At 30.6% G+C, this 14,758-nt stretch overlaps 1 protein-coding gene across 1 annotated transcript in view; it reads right to left on the bottom strand.

Annotated features, from left to right (window-relative positions):
• LOC110449332 (beta-1,4-galactosyltransferase 3-like) overlaps window positions 1-13,763 on the bottom strand; it is a 27,516-nt gene extending 13,753 nt beyond the window's left edge. Inside the window, exon 1 of the mRNA XM_021496114.1 lies at window positions 13,302-13,763. Within this exon, the coding sequence (XP_021351789.1) occupies window positions 13,302-13,329 (28 nt within the window). The 5' untranslated portion in view covers window positions 13,330-13,763. The remainder of the gene's footprint in view (window positions 1-13,301) is intronic.
• Window positions 13,764-14,758: the final 995 nt, after the last annotated feature.

Here is a 14,758-nt window from a genome sequence, read left to right as displayed (position 1 = left end):
GATTTTTTTCAAGGAAGATAACTCTCACCCGGATCAAAGTGATTGTAAAATGTAAAATAAATTAATTATAAAGCCATTGTGTATATTTTGTTCAATTTCCCACTCTATATGTATAGATCTGTGTGTCCTGTTTGCTTTTAGCTTGTAGATAATCACTTTTATCCGTTCAAATTCAATAAAAAACACTTTGTGTAACATGTGTTACATATTTTGCGATAAATAAAATATTTGTAGGATTAATTATAAATGCTTCTTTTCATTTTTTTATTGTTTTTATTGTTCCGAACAATGCCACACACAAAAAAAAACGGAAAATATTAAAAGTGGCGAAAATTCAATTTTTTGGTATTTTTTCCAAAAAATTCCCCAAACTATCGGAATGTTTAGATTTTCATAAAATTAACTCTGCATAGTTGCATAACCATTATATGAAAGTTTCAACGAATTTTGCTGGTTAATTGCGAAAGTGTGGAGCCACCTTAAGTGAAAAAAGACACATAATGGAAATAAATCTTTTTCAATTAAGTGAAAAAACACACCATGGAAATAAATCTTGTTCACTTAAGTGACAAAAACACATAACGGACATTAATTGTTTGCACTTAAGTGACAAAAACACATAATGGAAATAAATCTTTTTCAATTAAGTGAAAAAACACAAAATGAAAATAAATCTTTTTCGCTTAAGTGAAAAAATCATATAATGGAATTGAACCTTTTTCACTTAAGTAAAAATTACACATAATGGCAATAAATCTTTTTCACTAAAGAGAAAAAACACATACTAGAAATAAATCTTTTTCCCTTTAGTTAAAAAAACACATAATAGAAATAATTCTTTTTCAATTAGGTGAAAATAACACATAATGAAAATAAATCTTTTTCACTTAAGTGAAAAAAACACATACTATAAATAAATCTTTTTGACCTTTAGTTAAAAAAACACATAATAGAAATGAATCATTTTCATTTAAGTGACAAAAACACATAATGGAAATAAATCTTTTTGACCTTTAGTTAAAAAACACATAATAGAAATGAATCATTTTCATTTAAGTGACAAAAACACATAATGGAAAATAAATCATTTTCACTTAAGTGACAAAAAAACATAATGGAAATAAATCTTTTTCACTTAAATGAAAAAAACACTTAATGGAAATACATCTTTTAATACAGATGGTCGCTTGAGCAAATTCGACTGTAATTCTTTTGTAACTGCAATCTAATTTTGTATCTTGTTTGTAATTAGTTTATGTAAATTTTTACCTTTTGTAACTATGTTATTTAAATTATCAACCTGTTATATTGATTCTCTATCTTGTTTGTAACTACGTTAAATACATTTTATTACCGGGTCTGTAACTATGCTATATGAATTATTTTCCTGTTTGTAAGTATGCTATATAAATTCTTTATTTTGTTTGTAAGTATGATATATAAATTCTTTATTTTGTTTGTAAGTATGATATATAAATTCTTTATTTTGTTTGTAAGTATGCTATATAAATTATTTATTTTGTTTGTAAATATGCTATATAAATTCTTTATTTTGTTTGTAACTATGCTATATAAATTCTTTATTTTGTTTGTAAGTATGATATATAAATTATCTATTTTGTTTGTAAGTATGCTTTATAAATTCTTTACCTGATTGTAAGTATGGTATATAATTTCGTTACCTGATTGTAGGTATAATATATAAATTCTTTGTTTTGTTTGAACATGTAAGTATGATATATAAATTCTTTATTTTGTTTGTAAGTATGATATAAAAATTCTTTATTTTGTTTGTAACTATGATATGCTATATAAATTCTTCATTTTGTTTAATACTATGATATATGAATTCTTTATTTTGTGTGTAAGTATGATATATAAATTCTTTATTTTGTTTGTAAGTATGATATATAAATTCTTTATTTTGTTAGTAAGTATGATATATAAATTCTTTACCTAATTGTAAGTATGGTATATCACTGATCTACCTATTTGTATTTTTTTTATAAATTAACATTTGTGCTGCTATCCACTATATGAACATAACCAGCAGAAATGCTATTCATTTGAGTATAAAAGCAACAACTCTCGTGACGTAACACGTGGTTTACCTATGGCGTCATATTTTAACCTTGTTCAATGAGAGTCGTGTAGCTTCGCTTCGAAAAACATGGAGAATGCCCCCACGTAAAACGCTTTAATGACTTCGGTTAATTATTGGCGCCAATTCTATTCAGGGCTGCCAATGCCGTTTAAAGGACGACGCATATACAAAACGCAGTAAATTAATTAATTATTTAAATTTATTAATTATTTAAGAACGAATAAATAAAATTAAACTATTGTTCTATAGCAAAAATGTAAATATATGGATTGAACGGATTTTTTTTTTAATTTGCATGCCGGTATGAACGCAAATCTGTTACATCCATATTACACATGAAGCCCTACTAGGCTTCGTGCAATATGGATGTAACCGATTAGCGTCCATACCGGCATGAAAATTGAAAAAACACTGTTCAATCCATAATTTTCTTTTGTAATTGTTTATTTTTCGACGATTTTTTCATAATACATATAATCATGAAAAGAAACACACACACACACACATACACACACACACACACACAAACTTACATAGCATATATGCTAGCACGAAATAACTTATTATACAACCATCATATTCTGCATATGTATTTATTAAAACATTTCCTTACTCTCCTACCCCTAGATGATATGCGCTAAGAAGAATAGTTCAAACTTCCAAGCCTAGCAAAGTATATGTATCACTGTTCACCAACACACACACACATATCACAATGTGTACATGATCATTTGAGCACTGATATATCTACATTGTGGACGCTAATACATGTTACTGCACTGTATACATGTTCAATAGTAGATATTTAATTGTACATACATGAATATGTACAATATATAAACACACATGCATACACATAAGACTTGTAGCGGTCAGCTGTCTTCATATATTGACACTCATATGCCTCATACCTAGCTGTATCTATATAATTCATCTTTTACACACCCGCACACACACACACACACACACACACACACACACACACACACACCATCCACCACACAACACACCATAACAAACTCTCAGACACCTATCCATTACACAGGTTAATACACACATCACTCTCTTACTTTAGAACCATAAATAATAGTATACATCTGTTGTGTACATCAAACCTACTATACTTATATAAGAGTAAAATCAGTAGTATAAGTTTAGAGAGAGAGAGAGAAGGAGAGAGAGGGAGAGAGAAAAAGAGAGAGAAGAGAGAGAGAGGGGAGGCAATCTTACATGTAAAAATTGTATATACTTAAGTAGCTAGTGATTTAATCAGAAACTGCTGAGGCCTTGGATATATACTGTATACAAAAAATAAATTAAAACACAGGAAAAATAAATTAACAAAACAGCTATATATCTATAATAGGTTTCCATTTTCTCCAACCTGTTTCAAATTTCATTTTGACATGCTCACTTTTACCGTTATTAATATAGTTTTGGACAATGAAATGATCTTTAATAACATTAATTAGTGCATTGAGATTTAAAGATTTGCAGAGACATCTAGTCTTGTATATATAATGCTTGATAAGAATTAAAATTTCATTATCAACAAAGCTGGAAAGGTGTGAAACTATTCCAAAAAGGAAGGATTCCTTATTAAATGAAAACGGGATAAAAAATAGATCCAGCAGAGTTTCAAATCTCTGCAGTAATTTCTGCACTTCTCGACATTCCCAAAGACAATGAATTATTGTTTCATGTTCTATATTACACAAAGTACATAACAGACTAGGGGTTAAGTTAATTTTAAACAGAAAGGTGTTTGTTGCCAAAATGTGATGTAAAATTCTGACTTGGAACCACTGTAATTTTGCACTTTTTGTTACTGTAAAAGGAATTATGAAAATTTTTGTCCATTTTTCATTATCAAAGTCAAATTCATGGTTCCATTTATTGATCCCTGTAGGTGTTGAAGCTGGAGCAATAATATAGTTATAAAAATCTTTAACCCCTTTTCTACTCTTAAAAAAAATTTCAAGGAGAAGAGGTATAAAAGGTTGGAAAGGTCTTTCTATAGCTATCTGAGAGTCAAATTTCCTAACTAAACGCTTGACAGCTGAGACTAGCCCTTGGTACTGAAGAAAGTTTGTATGGATATGGAAATTAAACTGAAACTCCTCAAGTGAATAGAAAGTCAAGCTGTCAGAATTTTTAACCAGGTCATTTACTGTAAATATTCCTGCCTCAAACCAATTTCGATAAAAAATAAAATTATTACCCACTTGAATATCTTTGTTATACCATAGGGGAGTTTTTAACATTGATTCACTTCTACTGTAGGTTTGTCTCATAAATTTGGAATTATTCAGTCTAACCCATCCTTTAAAAACATCCTTCCAAAATGGGTTAAGACAGGTATTTACACATGTCATAATGTATTCTTTTCCACAATTAATCATTTTTTTAGGATCCAAAATTAGATTCAAAAGCTGATTCCATTTTCCAGATGGCTGGAACAGTCTTCTAATCCAACCTAGCTTAAGAGAATCTATAGAAGCATGTACATCAATCATCTTTAATCCCCCATTTATATAGTTTTGAATCACAACTTCTTTTTTAATCCTATGACTTTTGCCATTCCATAGAAAATTGAATAACAAAGAATTCAACTTAGCAATATATTTTTCGGATGGATTTGGCAAAGTGATAAACAGGTAATTAAGTTGGGAAATCAACAAAGACTTTATGATACTAATTCTACCTAATGGAGTCAAACTCCGTCTATTCCAATTATTAATAAGAGCTTTAAGTTTAACAATCTTTTTGTCAAAATTCATTCTTGGAATCTCACTTAAATCTACGGAAAAATCTATACCCAAAAAGTTGAACTTATCCTTCCCCCATTGTAGATGCAAGTCTGGAAGGAAAGTTTGGTCACTATATTTTCTACTGCCTATCCATATAACCTGTGTTTTTGTAGTATTGATCTTTAACCCAGAGATATTTGCAAAATTATTCAATTCATCGATAGATTCCTTAAGAGACCTCTCAGTACCATCTAGTATCAACCCAGAATCATCTGCATATTGTATATTTAAAATATCTATATTTTCCAATTGGATGCCTTTAATATGGTCATTATTTCTTATTTTTGATGCTAGGACCTCAACACAAAGTATAAAAATATATGGGGCGATAGGATCACCTTGACGGCATCCGCGTTGAATGTTGATAGGTGCAGAAATGTTGCCACCTTGATTAACATAAGAAAATACATTAGTGTGTAAAGATTTAACCCTTTGTCTTATGTCCACCCCAAAATTAAAATATTCTAGTACCTTATCAATAAAACTCCATGAAACCGAATCAAATGCTTTTTCAAAATCTATCAAAAGAAGCATTCCTGGAATGTTTCTTTCTTCTGCATAGTGCATCACATCATATAATGTTCTAATATTTTCCCCAATAAAGCGCCCTGATAAGAATCCTGTCTGGTCATTATTTATAAGTTTTCCTAATATAGTTTTTATCCTACGAGAAATTACTCCAGAGGCTATTTTATAAGTGATATTCAAAAGTGAAATTGGTCTCCAATTTTTCAAAAAATGACGTGGTTTATCTCCCTTTGGGATACATGTTATTATACCTTGTCGTTGTGTGACTGACAGCTGACCATCTGTAAAACCATAATTAATTGAACGAACAACAAAATTACCTAAATATTTCCAAAAAGTCTTAAAAAATTCTGAAGTAAAACCGTCAGACCCAGGACTTTTATTATTTTTCATGTCTTTCAATGTTTTCCCTGCTTCCCCCAATGTTATTCTACCCTCTAAACTGCTAGACTCAACATCATTTAACTTTGGAATATTACAGTCACGCAGATGAACATCTAAATCAGTATTGTCAACATCCCTATGTCTATATAAGTCTGCATAAAATGATTGCACTTCTTCTAAAATATTTTTCTGCTTTATAATAATTTCATTGTTCTCTTATTGAATTTGTGGAATAACTTTGGAAATAAAGTTTCTGTTTTCCAAATTAAAAAAATAAGATGTAGGTTTCTCTTCCTCTTCTATCCATTTTGCTCTTGATCTAATAATACTACCTCTGATTTTTTTTCAAACGTATACATTCTAGCTCCCTTTTCTTATCTCCCAATTCTTCCTGGTCTGGGTTTATACTATCTTCTAAAATTTCTATAATTTTCTTAAGGTCTTCTTCTTTCAAGTTCTGTTGCTTTTTCCTGTAAGATGCATAAGATATAGATTTGCCTCTAATTTCCATTAACAATGTTTCTAAAAAAAAGTTAATCATTAATTAAAAACTGAATATCACTATTGGGAATAAGTGATAAGGAGTTAAAATTATACACTGGAAGACAATATTGTAACTTAATGTTCTCGATGCAATTTTTTACCATATCTAAATATTCATGTTCAAGTAATAAAGAACTGTTCAGTTTCCATAAGCCTTTCCCTTTCTTAAATTCATTAATTTTAAAAGTTATAACTGGGGCTGAATGATCTGATCTGTAACCCGGTATCCTGGTGATGCTCCCTGTATATGTCAATAAGATTATAATTTTCAATCAGTTCTAAAACCTTGTTTCTAGCAGCAACATTGTTAATATTTCTGTATGAACGATCATAATCTAACTATGGGTTCAATACTAAGTTAAAATCCCCACATATAATCATATTATCATTCCCAAAACTATCAATAGTATCTGAAACAATGTTATAAAAATCTGGGTTGTCTTGATTTGGGCCGTACAGAGTAATTAGTGTTGTTCTGGAACCCTCAATGGTAATATCAAGAGCAAGGAAATTTCCATTCAAGTCTTTCTTTTCTTTGTGCACTTTACTTTCAAAGTTAGAATTTAAAAGAATAGCGATACCACGTGAATTTGATTTAAAAGAACTAAAATAACTGTCATATCCCCACTCATTTCTTATGTTATTTTCCTGATCTAGTGTAAAAGGGGTGTCCTGCAAACAATAAATATGATACTTCTTGTCTCTTAGATACGCAAACACGTCTTTTCTCTTTACTCTATCTCCAAGGCCCTGGCAGTTAGCCGAAAGCACACTGATATCGTTCATGTTATTTCCGAGTTTGCACATGATAAAAGTAAGATTGAACCCCCAAATGGACAGGCAGATAAAGAGGAAATAAAGGGAAAGACAGGTTTACATAAAAGCATATCTATAAAGTCAAGATAAATAAAACTACCACCCAACACTTACAAGGACTCGCAAGTCACTGCACCTGACCCTCAAATTTTCTAATACCGGAAATGATCCCATGCCGGAAGTTACTACAGTGTAGTAAAGACTAAACCGAAAATAGCTCTATAATCCGGAGACGTCAATGGTAAAATTAGAGCAACACTTATCACTCGTTTCCGAAATATATATTAATAATAATATTGATGAAAGCTAGAAATTGAGTACAAGCAAGACATACGTAACCAACATAGCATATTATAAGCGTAAATAGCATTACTCCATACTTCGCTACAGTTAGCGTGATCACTAAAGTCGAACGAAAGATATTTTTAGCCAAAACATATTATAGCTGCTTACCTGTATGTTAGAATTTTATAGGTCCAATATTACATCCATTTCCACGCTGAATAACTTTCACAATATAAAAGAAACCCGAGACACACACACACACATATATATATAGATATACACAAGTATACACCAACACCATAGTACTGTCACATATATATAGGCGGATCGGTAACCAGAAAAATACACTGGCGTAATGTCCGTATCAATCACATATTGCCTATATCCTATCAATTTTTTCTAGACACAAAGTTGGCATCGTTCAACAGAAAACTTTCCTCGAGTGGCATTTCAAATGCAAGTCTACGTTTCTTTCCGTTGTTGAGTATAAGAAAAAGTTTACCATCAACACTAAACGAGTTCTTTACGCACTCCATGTGATAGGCCTCCTTGAGTCTCTGTTGGTTGAAGCGCGTCAAATCTTCAAAAATGACGAAGCCGGTTTTTTAGAGGTTCCTACGGGCATGTAAAATCTCCAGCTTCTTTCTTCGGTGAGTGAACTTTACAATGACGTTTCTCGGCTTGGTTCCATTGTATTTCCCCAGTCTATGAGCTATGTCTATATCACTCGCTTGTAGTGGAATTTTAAGAGTATCTCTCACAATCCCTACTATCGTCTGGACATAGTCCTCCACCGATTCTCTCTCACCAGGGTCCTTTAGTCCAGCAATTCTCACAAACTTTTTCCGGCCCTGTTGCTCGAGGTCATTGTGTCTCCCCGCGAACTCATAATGTCGATCTTTAGCACTCTCGATTTCCTCCTCTAGTTTGGTCATTGTTGTTTTCAAGTCCTCATTCTCGTTTTCCAGATCTCTCACTCTGTCTTCCAGTGTTTCGATGCGTTCGGCATGTTCTCTTTGAATGTCAATCTTCAGCTTCTCTAGCTTCCTATCAAGAACATCCTCAGTAATAATTGACTTTAAAATCACGGATATCTCATCAAGCCGGTCATCCGTCGATTTCAAACATCCGATACCACTGGTCCTATTACTACTGACACTGGCGCTCCGTCCACGTTGAGGTTTATTACTGGCTGGCATGGGAAAAAAAATTGCTAAATAATAGCAGAGAATCCCAAAAGTATCACTTCAATCTCTCCGATATAATACAAGTCCGGTATATATAGCGTATACACAGCTCGGTCAGGTACAGGTAAGTGGTGAGTAGTAGTCAGCCGCGAAGCTCAGTCCATTATTTCGACCATTTACTTCAAAAAAGACGATTTTCCGAAGAAAGTTCAATTAGGTCTGCACACAAATGGATAGTTGAACGATCTATCTAACCCATGCCCAAAAAATGTATTTCACAATACGGTGTTGACTTTGGAAAAAGTATGTTTTCTCGGAGCTCTGTTACAATCGACTGACTAGGTTCTCGTGACCTTGACTTCTTCTCAATCCATATATACATTTATATCTTGTTTGTATTTATGTTGTAACAATATCTAAATTTTGTAAATATATTATACAAATTATCTACCTGTTTGCAGCATTGTTATTAAAATTCTCTTTCTTGTATGTAACTATATTATATGCATTCTTAACCTATTTGTAACTATGCTACATGAAACCTCGACTTTTTTGCAACTATGTTATATAAATTATCTACCAGTTTGTAACTATGTTATATAAATCTTCGACCTGTTTGTAACTACGTATATAAATTCTTTACCTGTTTGTAACTATGTTATATAAATTCTTTATTTTGTTTGTTACTATGCTTTTTAAATTCTTTATTTTGTTTGTAACTATGATATATAAATTCTTTATTTTGTGTGTAAGTATGATATATAAATTCTTTATTTTGTGTCTAAGTATGATATATAAATTATCTATTTTGTTTGTAAGTATGCTATATAAATTCTTATCCTGATTGTAAGTATGATATATAAATTCTTTACCTGATTGTAAGTATGATATATAAATTCTTTATTTTGTGTGTAAGTATGATATATCAATTTTATTTTATTTTTGTAAGTATGATATATAAATTCTTTATTTTGTTTGCAAGTATGATATATAAATTCTTTATTTTGTTTGTAAGTATGATATATCAATTCTTTATTTTTTTTGTAAGTATGATATATAAATTATCTACCTGTTTGTAAGTATGATATATAAATTCTTTATTTTTTTTGTAAGTATGATATATAAATTCTTTATTTTGTTTGCAAGTATGATAATTAAATTCTTTATTTTGTTTGTAAGTATGATATATAAATTCTTTATTTTGTTTGTAAGTATGATATATCAATTCTTTATTTTTTTTGTAAGTATGATATATAAATTATCTATTTGTTTGTAAGTATGATATATAAATTCTTTATTTTGTTTGCAAGTATGATAATTAAATTCTTTATTTTGTTTGTAAGTATGATATATAAATTCTTTATTTTTTTTTGTAAGTATGATATATAAATTATCTACCTGTTTGCAAGTANAAGTATGATATATAAATTCTTTATTTTGTTTGTAAGTATGATATATAAATTCTTTATTTTGTTTGTAAGTATGATATATAAATTCTTTATTTGTTTGTAAGTATGATATATAAATTCTTTATTTTGTTTGTAAGTATGATATATAAATTCTTTATTTTGTTTGCAAGTATGATATATAAATTCTTTATTTTGTTTGGAAAAATGATATATAAATTCTTTATTTTGTTTGTAAGTATGATATATAAATTCTTTATTTTGTTTGGAAAAATGATATATAAATTCTTTATTTCGTTTGGAAGTATGGTATATAAATTCTTTATTTTTTTTGTAAGTATGATATATAAATCCTTTATTTTGTGTGTAAGTATGATATATAAAGTCTTTATGTCGTTTGCAAGTATGATATATAAGTTCTTTATTTTGTTTGGAAAAATGATATATAAATTCTTTATTTCGTTTGTAAGTATGATATATAAAGTCTTTATGTCGTTTGCAAGTATGATATATAAGTTCTTTATTTTGTTTGGAAAAATGATATCTAAATTCTTTATTTTGTTTGGAAAAATGATATCTAAATTCTTTATTTTGTTTGCACGTATGATATATAAATTCTTTATTTCGTTTGGAAGTATGGTATATAAATTCTTTATTTTGTTTGGAAAAATGATATCTAAATTCTTTATTTTGTTTGCAAGTATGATATATAAGTTCTTTATTTTGTTTGGAAAAATGATATCTAAATTCTTTATTTTGTTTGCACGTATGATATATAAATTCTTTATTTCGTTTGGAAGTATGGTATATAAATTCTTTATTTTGTGTGTAAGTATGATATATAAATCCTTTATTTTGTGTGTAAGTATGATACATAAATTCTTTATTTTGTGTGTAAGTATGATACATTAATTCTTTATTTTGTTTGCAAGTATGATATATAAATTCTTTATTTTTTTTGTAAGTATGATATATAAATTATCTACCTGTTTGTAAGTATGATATATAAAGTCTTTATGTCGTTTGCAAGTATGATATATAAGTTCTTTATTTTGTTTGGAAAAATGATATCTAAATTCTTTATTTTGTTTGCACGTATGATATATAAATTCTTTATTTTGTTTGGAAAAATGATATATAAATTCTTTATTTCGTTTGGAAGTATGGTATATAAATTCTTTATTTTGTTTGAAAGTATGATATATAAATTCTTTACCTAATTGTAAGTATGGTATATCACTGATCTACCTATTTGTAACATTTTTATAAATTAACATTTGTGCTGCTACCCACTATATGAACATAACCAGCAGAAATGCTATTCATTTGAGTATAAAAGCAACAACTCTCGGGACGTAACACGTGGTTTACCTATAACGTCATATATTAACCTTGTTTAATGAGAGTCGTGTCGCTTCGCTTCGAAAAACATTGAGAATGCCCCCGCGTCAAACGCTTTAATGACTTCGGTTAATTATTGGCGCCAATTCTTTTCCATATAGGGCTTTTCCGCCAGTGCTGTTTAAAGGACGACGCATATACAAAACGCAGTAAATTAATTAATTATTTAAGAACGAATAAATAAAATTTAACTATTGTTCTATAGCAAAAATGTAAATATATGGATTGAACGGCGTTTTTTTTATTTGCATGCCGGTATGAACGCGAATCGGTTACATCCATATTACACATGAAGTCCTACTAGGCTTCATGCATGTAACCGATTTGCGTCCATACAGGCATGGAAATTGAAAAAACACTGTTCAATCCATATATACATTTTATATCATGTTTGTAAAATATGTTATATAAATTATCTACCTGTTTGCAGCATTGTTATTTAAATTCTGTATCTTGTTTGTAACTATATTATATGCATTCTTTACCTATTTCTAACTATGCTATATGAATCCTCGACTTATTTTGCAACTTTGTTATATATATTATCTACCTGTTTGTAACTATGTTATATAAATCATCTATCTGTTTGTAACTATGTTATATCAATTATCTACCTGTTTGTAACTATGTTATATAAATCATCTACCTGTTTGTAACTCTGTTATATAAATAATCTACCTGTTTGTAACTATGTTATATAAACTATCTACCTGTTTGTAACTATGTTATATAAATTCTCTAATTTATGTTTGTAATTATGTGATATAAATCTGTTGGTAACAACGCTACATGTACATGTATATTATTTTATATCTTATGTTTGTAACTAGGTTATATGGAGATACGGTATACTAGTGGTAGGACGCCGGGCTCGTGACCGAAGGGCTGCGAGATCGAGTCACGGCACGGCACTGTGTTGTATCTTTGAGCAAGATACTTTACTCCGCTTGTTCCAGTCTACTCAGCTGTAAACGAGTACGTGGTTGGGCAGTACTAGAATTCTTGAATGCTAGTTGTTAGTGCCGAATGGCAGCACCGGCTGTATGCTCCCTAGGGAGTTGAGAAAGGTATTGGCTGGTTGCAAAAGCCCTATAACCACGGATAATAATTTGTGAACCGCTTTGAGACGACCTGCGAACTAGGTTGTGATAAAGCGGTACATAAGAACCTCGAATTATTATTGTTATTATTTATTGTATATTATTCCCTTCTCATGAATGCCTCCAGATATAATGATAACTAAAGAGAGTGTTCATATTTTTATTGATAAATCAATAATTAATGACCGAAATAACCAGGTGTTACAATACATTTTATAGGAGCTTCCTATTCTGTATTTCTAATATTTATCTTAATATCTATAACACAACACCTGTGTCTAAATGTTTGTTCAATAAGGTGCAACTAGCCCCATAGAGTAAGAAGTTATCTATAATGCAGGTGAACTATTTTTGTATTAAAACATCAGCCTTGATGACTCATTACCGAATAAGTTGACGTCGTTACATATCATTTTAATAACTTAAGTACATGTTCAACATATATTGCAATGATACATCTCAATTCTTACATGTAGTAAAGGTCTATAAATACAACTGATTGAACGAGGTGGACTTTGGGTTGAATATACCATCTGTTAGGGGTTTTGTTGAGCCTTAAGCTAAACAGTCCTCGTTGAATCTGCCCTAAGATGATTAAGGTTTTTACACATTGTGATTACTTGTACGGGCAGACGAGACGGACAACTCTGAAAATCAACATGTAAACACAATGCTATGTATACAATTTTTAGTTTTACAAATTATTTTAACATGAAGTTGTCGAAACCATCACTCACCTTGTATTTGATGTCCGGACGTCCTCATACACAGAACAACACAAATTAGACTGTTTATCTATCCAAGCAGCACGCCATTAGTTATAGATGCATGCATGGCTTCATCCACGATGCTAGAAACGTGTACATCCGTTGCGAATGGGTAAATAACTACGAAAGAAAGTATCCGGCGCTATAGTAGATGTTAGTCTTCCAAGAACGGGCGACATTGCCACAGGACTGCAGTAACCCGGAATCGTATCAACATATACAAAAGGCTACTATATAACGAAATGTTATGTCGTGCATATCAGGGCGTGTGTCGCATCATTAAATTTGTATAATTGAGCACTGACAGAATATGAAATTGTCGATTAACACGTGGTTCGTCTTCTAAAGTGTCATGCTCTATTTAGAAAAGCAATAGGAAAACAGGTATGTTATGTATCCTTTAAACACTACTGTATGCATACGTTGATTTGATTAGAGCTGCACACATGTGAATGATATTACACTATTAACCACACTCGTGAAATATATTTGAAATCACGGAAGACACTGTTAGGTATTCTGTTTATTACATTAGGTTTTACGAAAACCTACACCGGAACGGGAAGCGAAACATCAAGCTGACAATACTTGATATGGATCTTTTTTTTACCTTAAGCATGTGTAGACAACCCTACGCGACAAAATATAGTCCTTTGTGCAAATATTTTAATAAAATGTAAAAACTCATCATTAAAATCCTTAATTATCGTATCTTAAAACAACATACCTATGTCTGAGGTTAAGGCGTTGTGATATGTGAGCAAGGGAAAACCAATCATAGTTTGTATCGTAGTTTTAATATTACCTGTATTCCATTAGTGTGTACACATATGACACTCAAGTCTTTCAACAAAAATAAATAGGACGTGAAGTTTATCATCCATATTTCAATTTTATCTTGATGAATTCTCCTGCAACTAAGTACATTTTGATTTAAAATATCCTAAAAAGCATTAACACATCTAGATAAAAGTCAAGGATATACACAAGTGTAATGACATTCAGTATATCTCTTACACGCTCATGTTAGTATGAATAAGTTGTGTACTGTCATCCCACTATCCAATCAATACAAACCATGTCGTTCCACTGTTCTGTCTGTACTAACCAGGTGGTACTATTGATCTGTCTATACTAATCAGGTCGTCCCACTGTTCTGTCTATACTAACTAGGACGTCCTATTGATCCTAACCAGGTGGTACTATTGATCTGTCTATACTAATCAGGTCATCCCACTGTTCTGTCTATACTAACTAGGACGTCCTATTGATCTGTCTATACTAATCAGGTCGTCCCCCTGTTCTGTCTATACTAACCAGGTCGTCCAACTGTTCTGTCTATACTAACTAAGACGTCCTATTGATCTGTCTGTACTAATCAGGTCGTTCCACTGTTCGGTATATACTAACCAGGTCGTCCCACTGTT

The sequence above is a fragment of the Mizuhopecten yessoensis genome, unplaced genomic scaffold (assembly GCF_002113885.1).
Source record: "Mizuhopecten yessoensis strain PY_sf001 unplaced genomic scaffold, ASM211388v2 scaffold4579, whole genome shotgun sequence".
Taxonomy (NCBI): domain Eukaryota; kingdom Metazoa; phylum Mollusca; class Bivalvia; order Pectinida; family Pectinidae; genus Mizuhopecten; species Mizuhopecten yessoensis.
The sequence above is the reverse complement of the archived record's forward strand: the minus strand, read 5'-3'. Positions and strand labels throughout refer to the sequence as shown.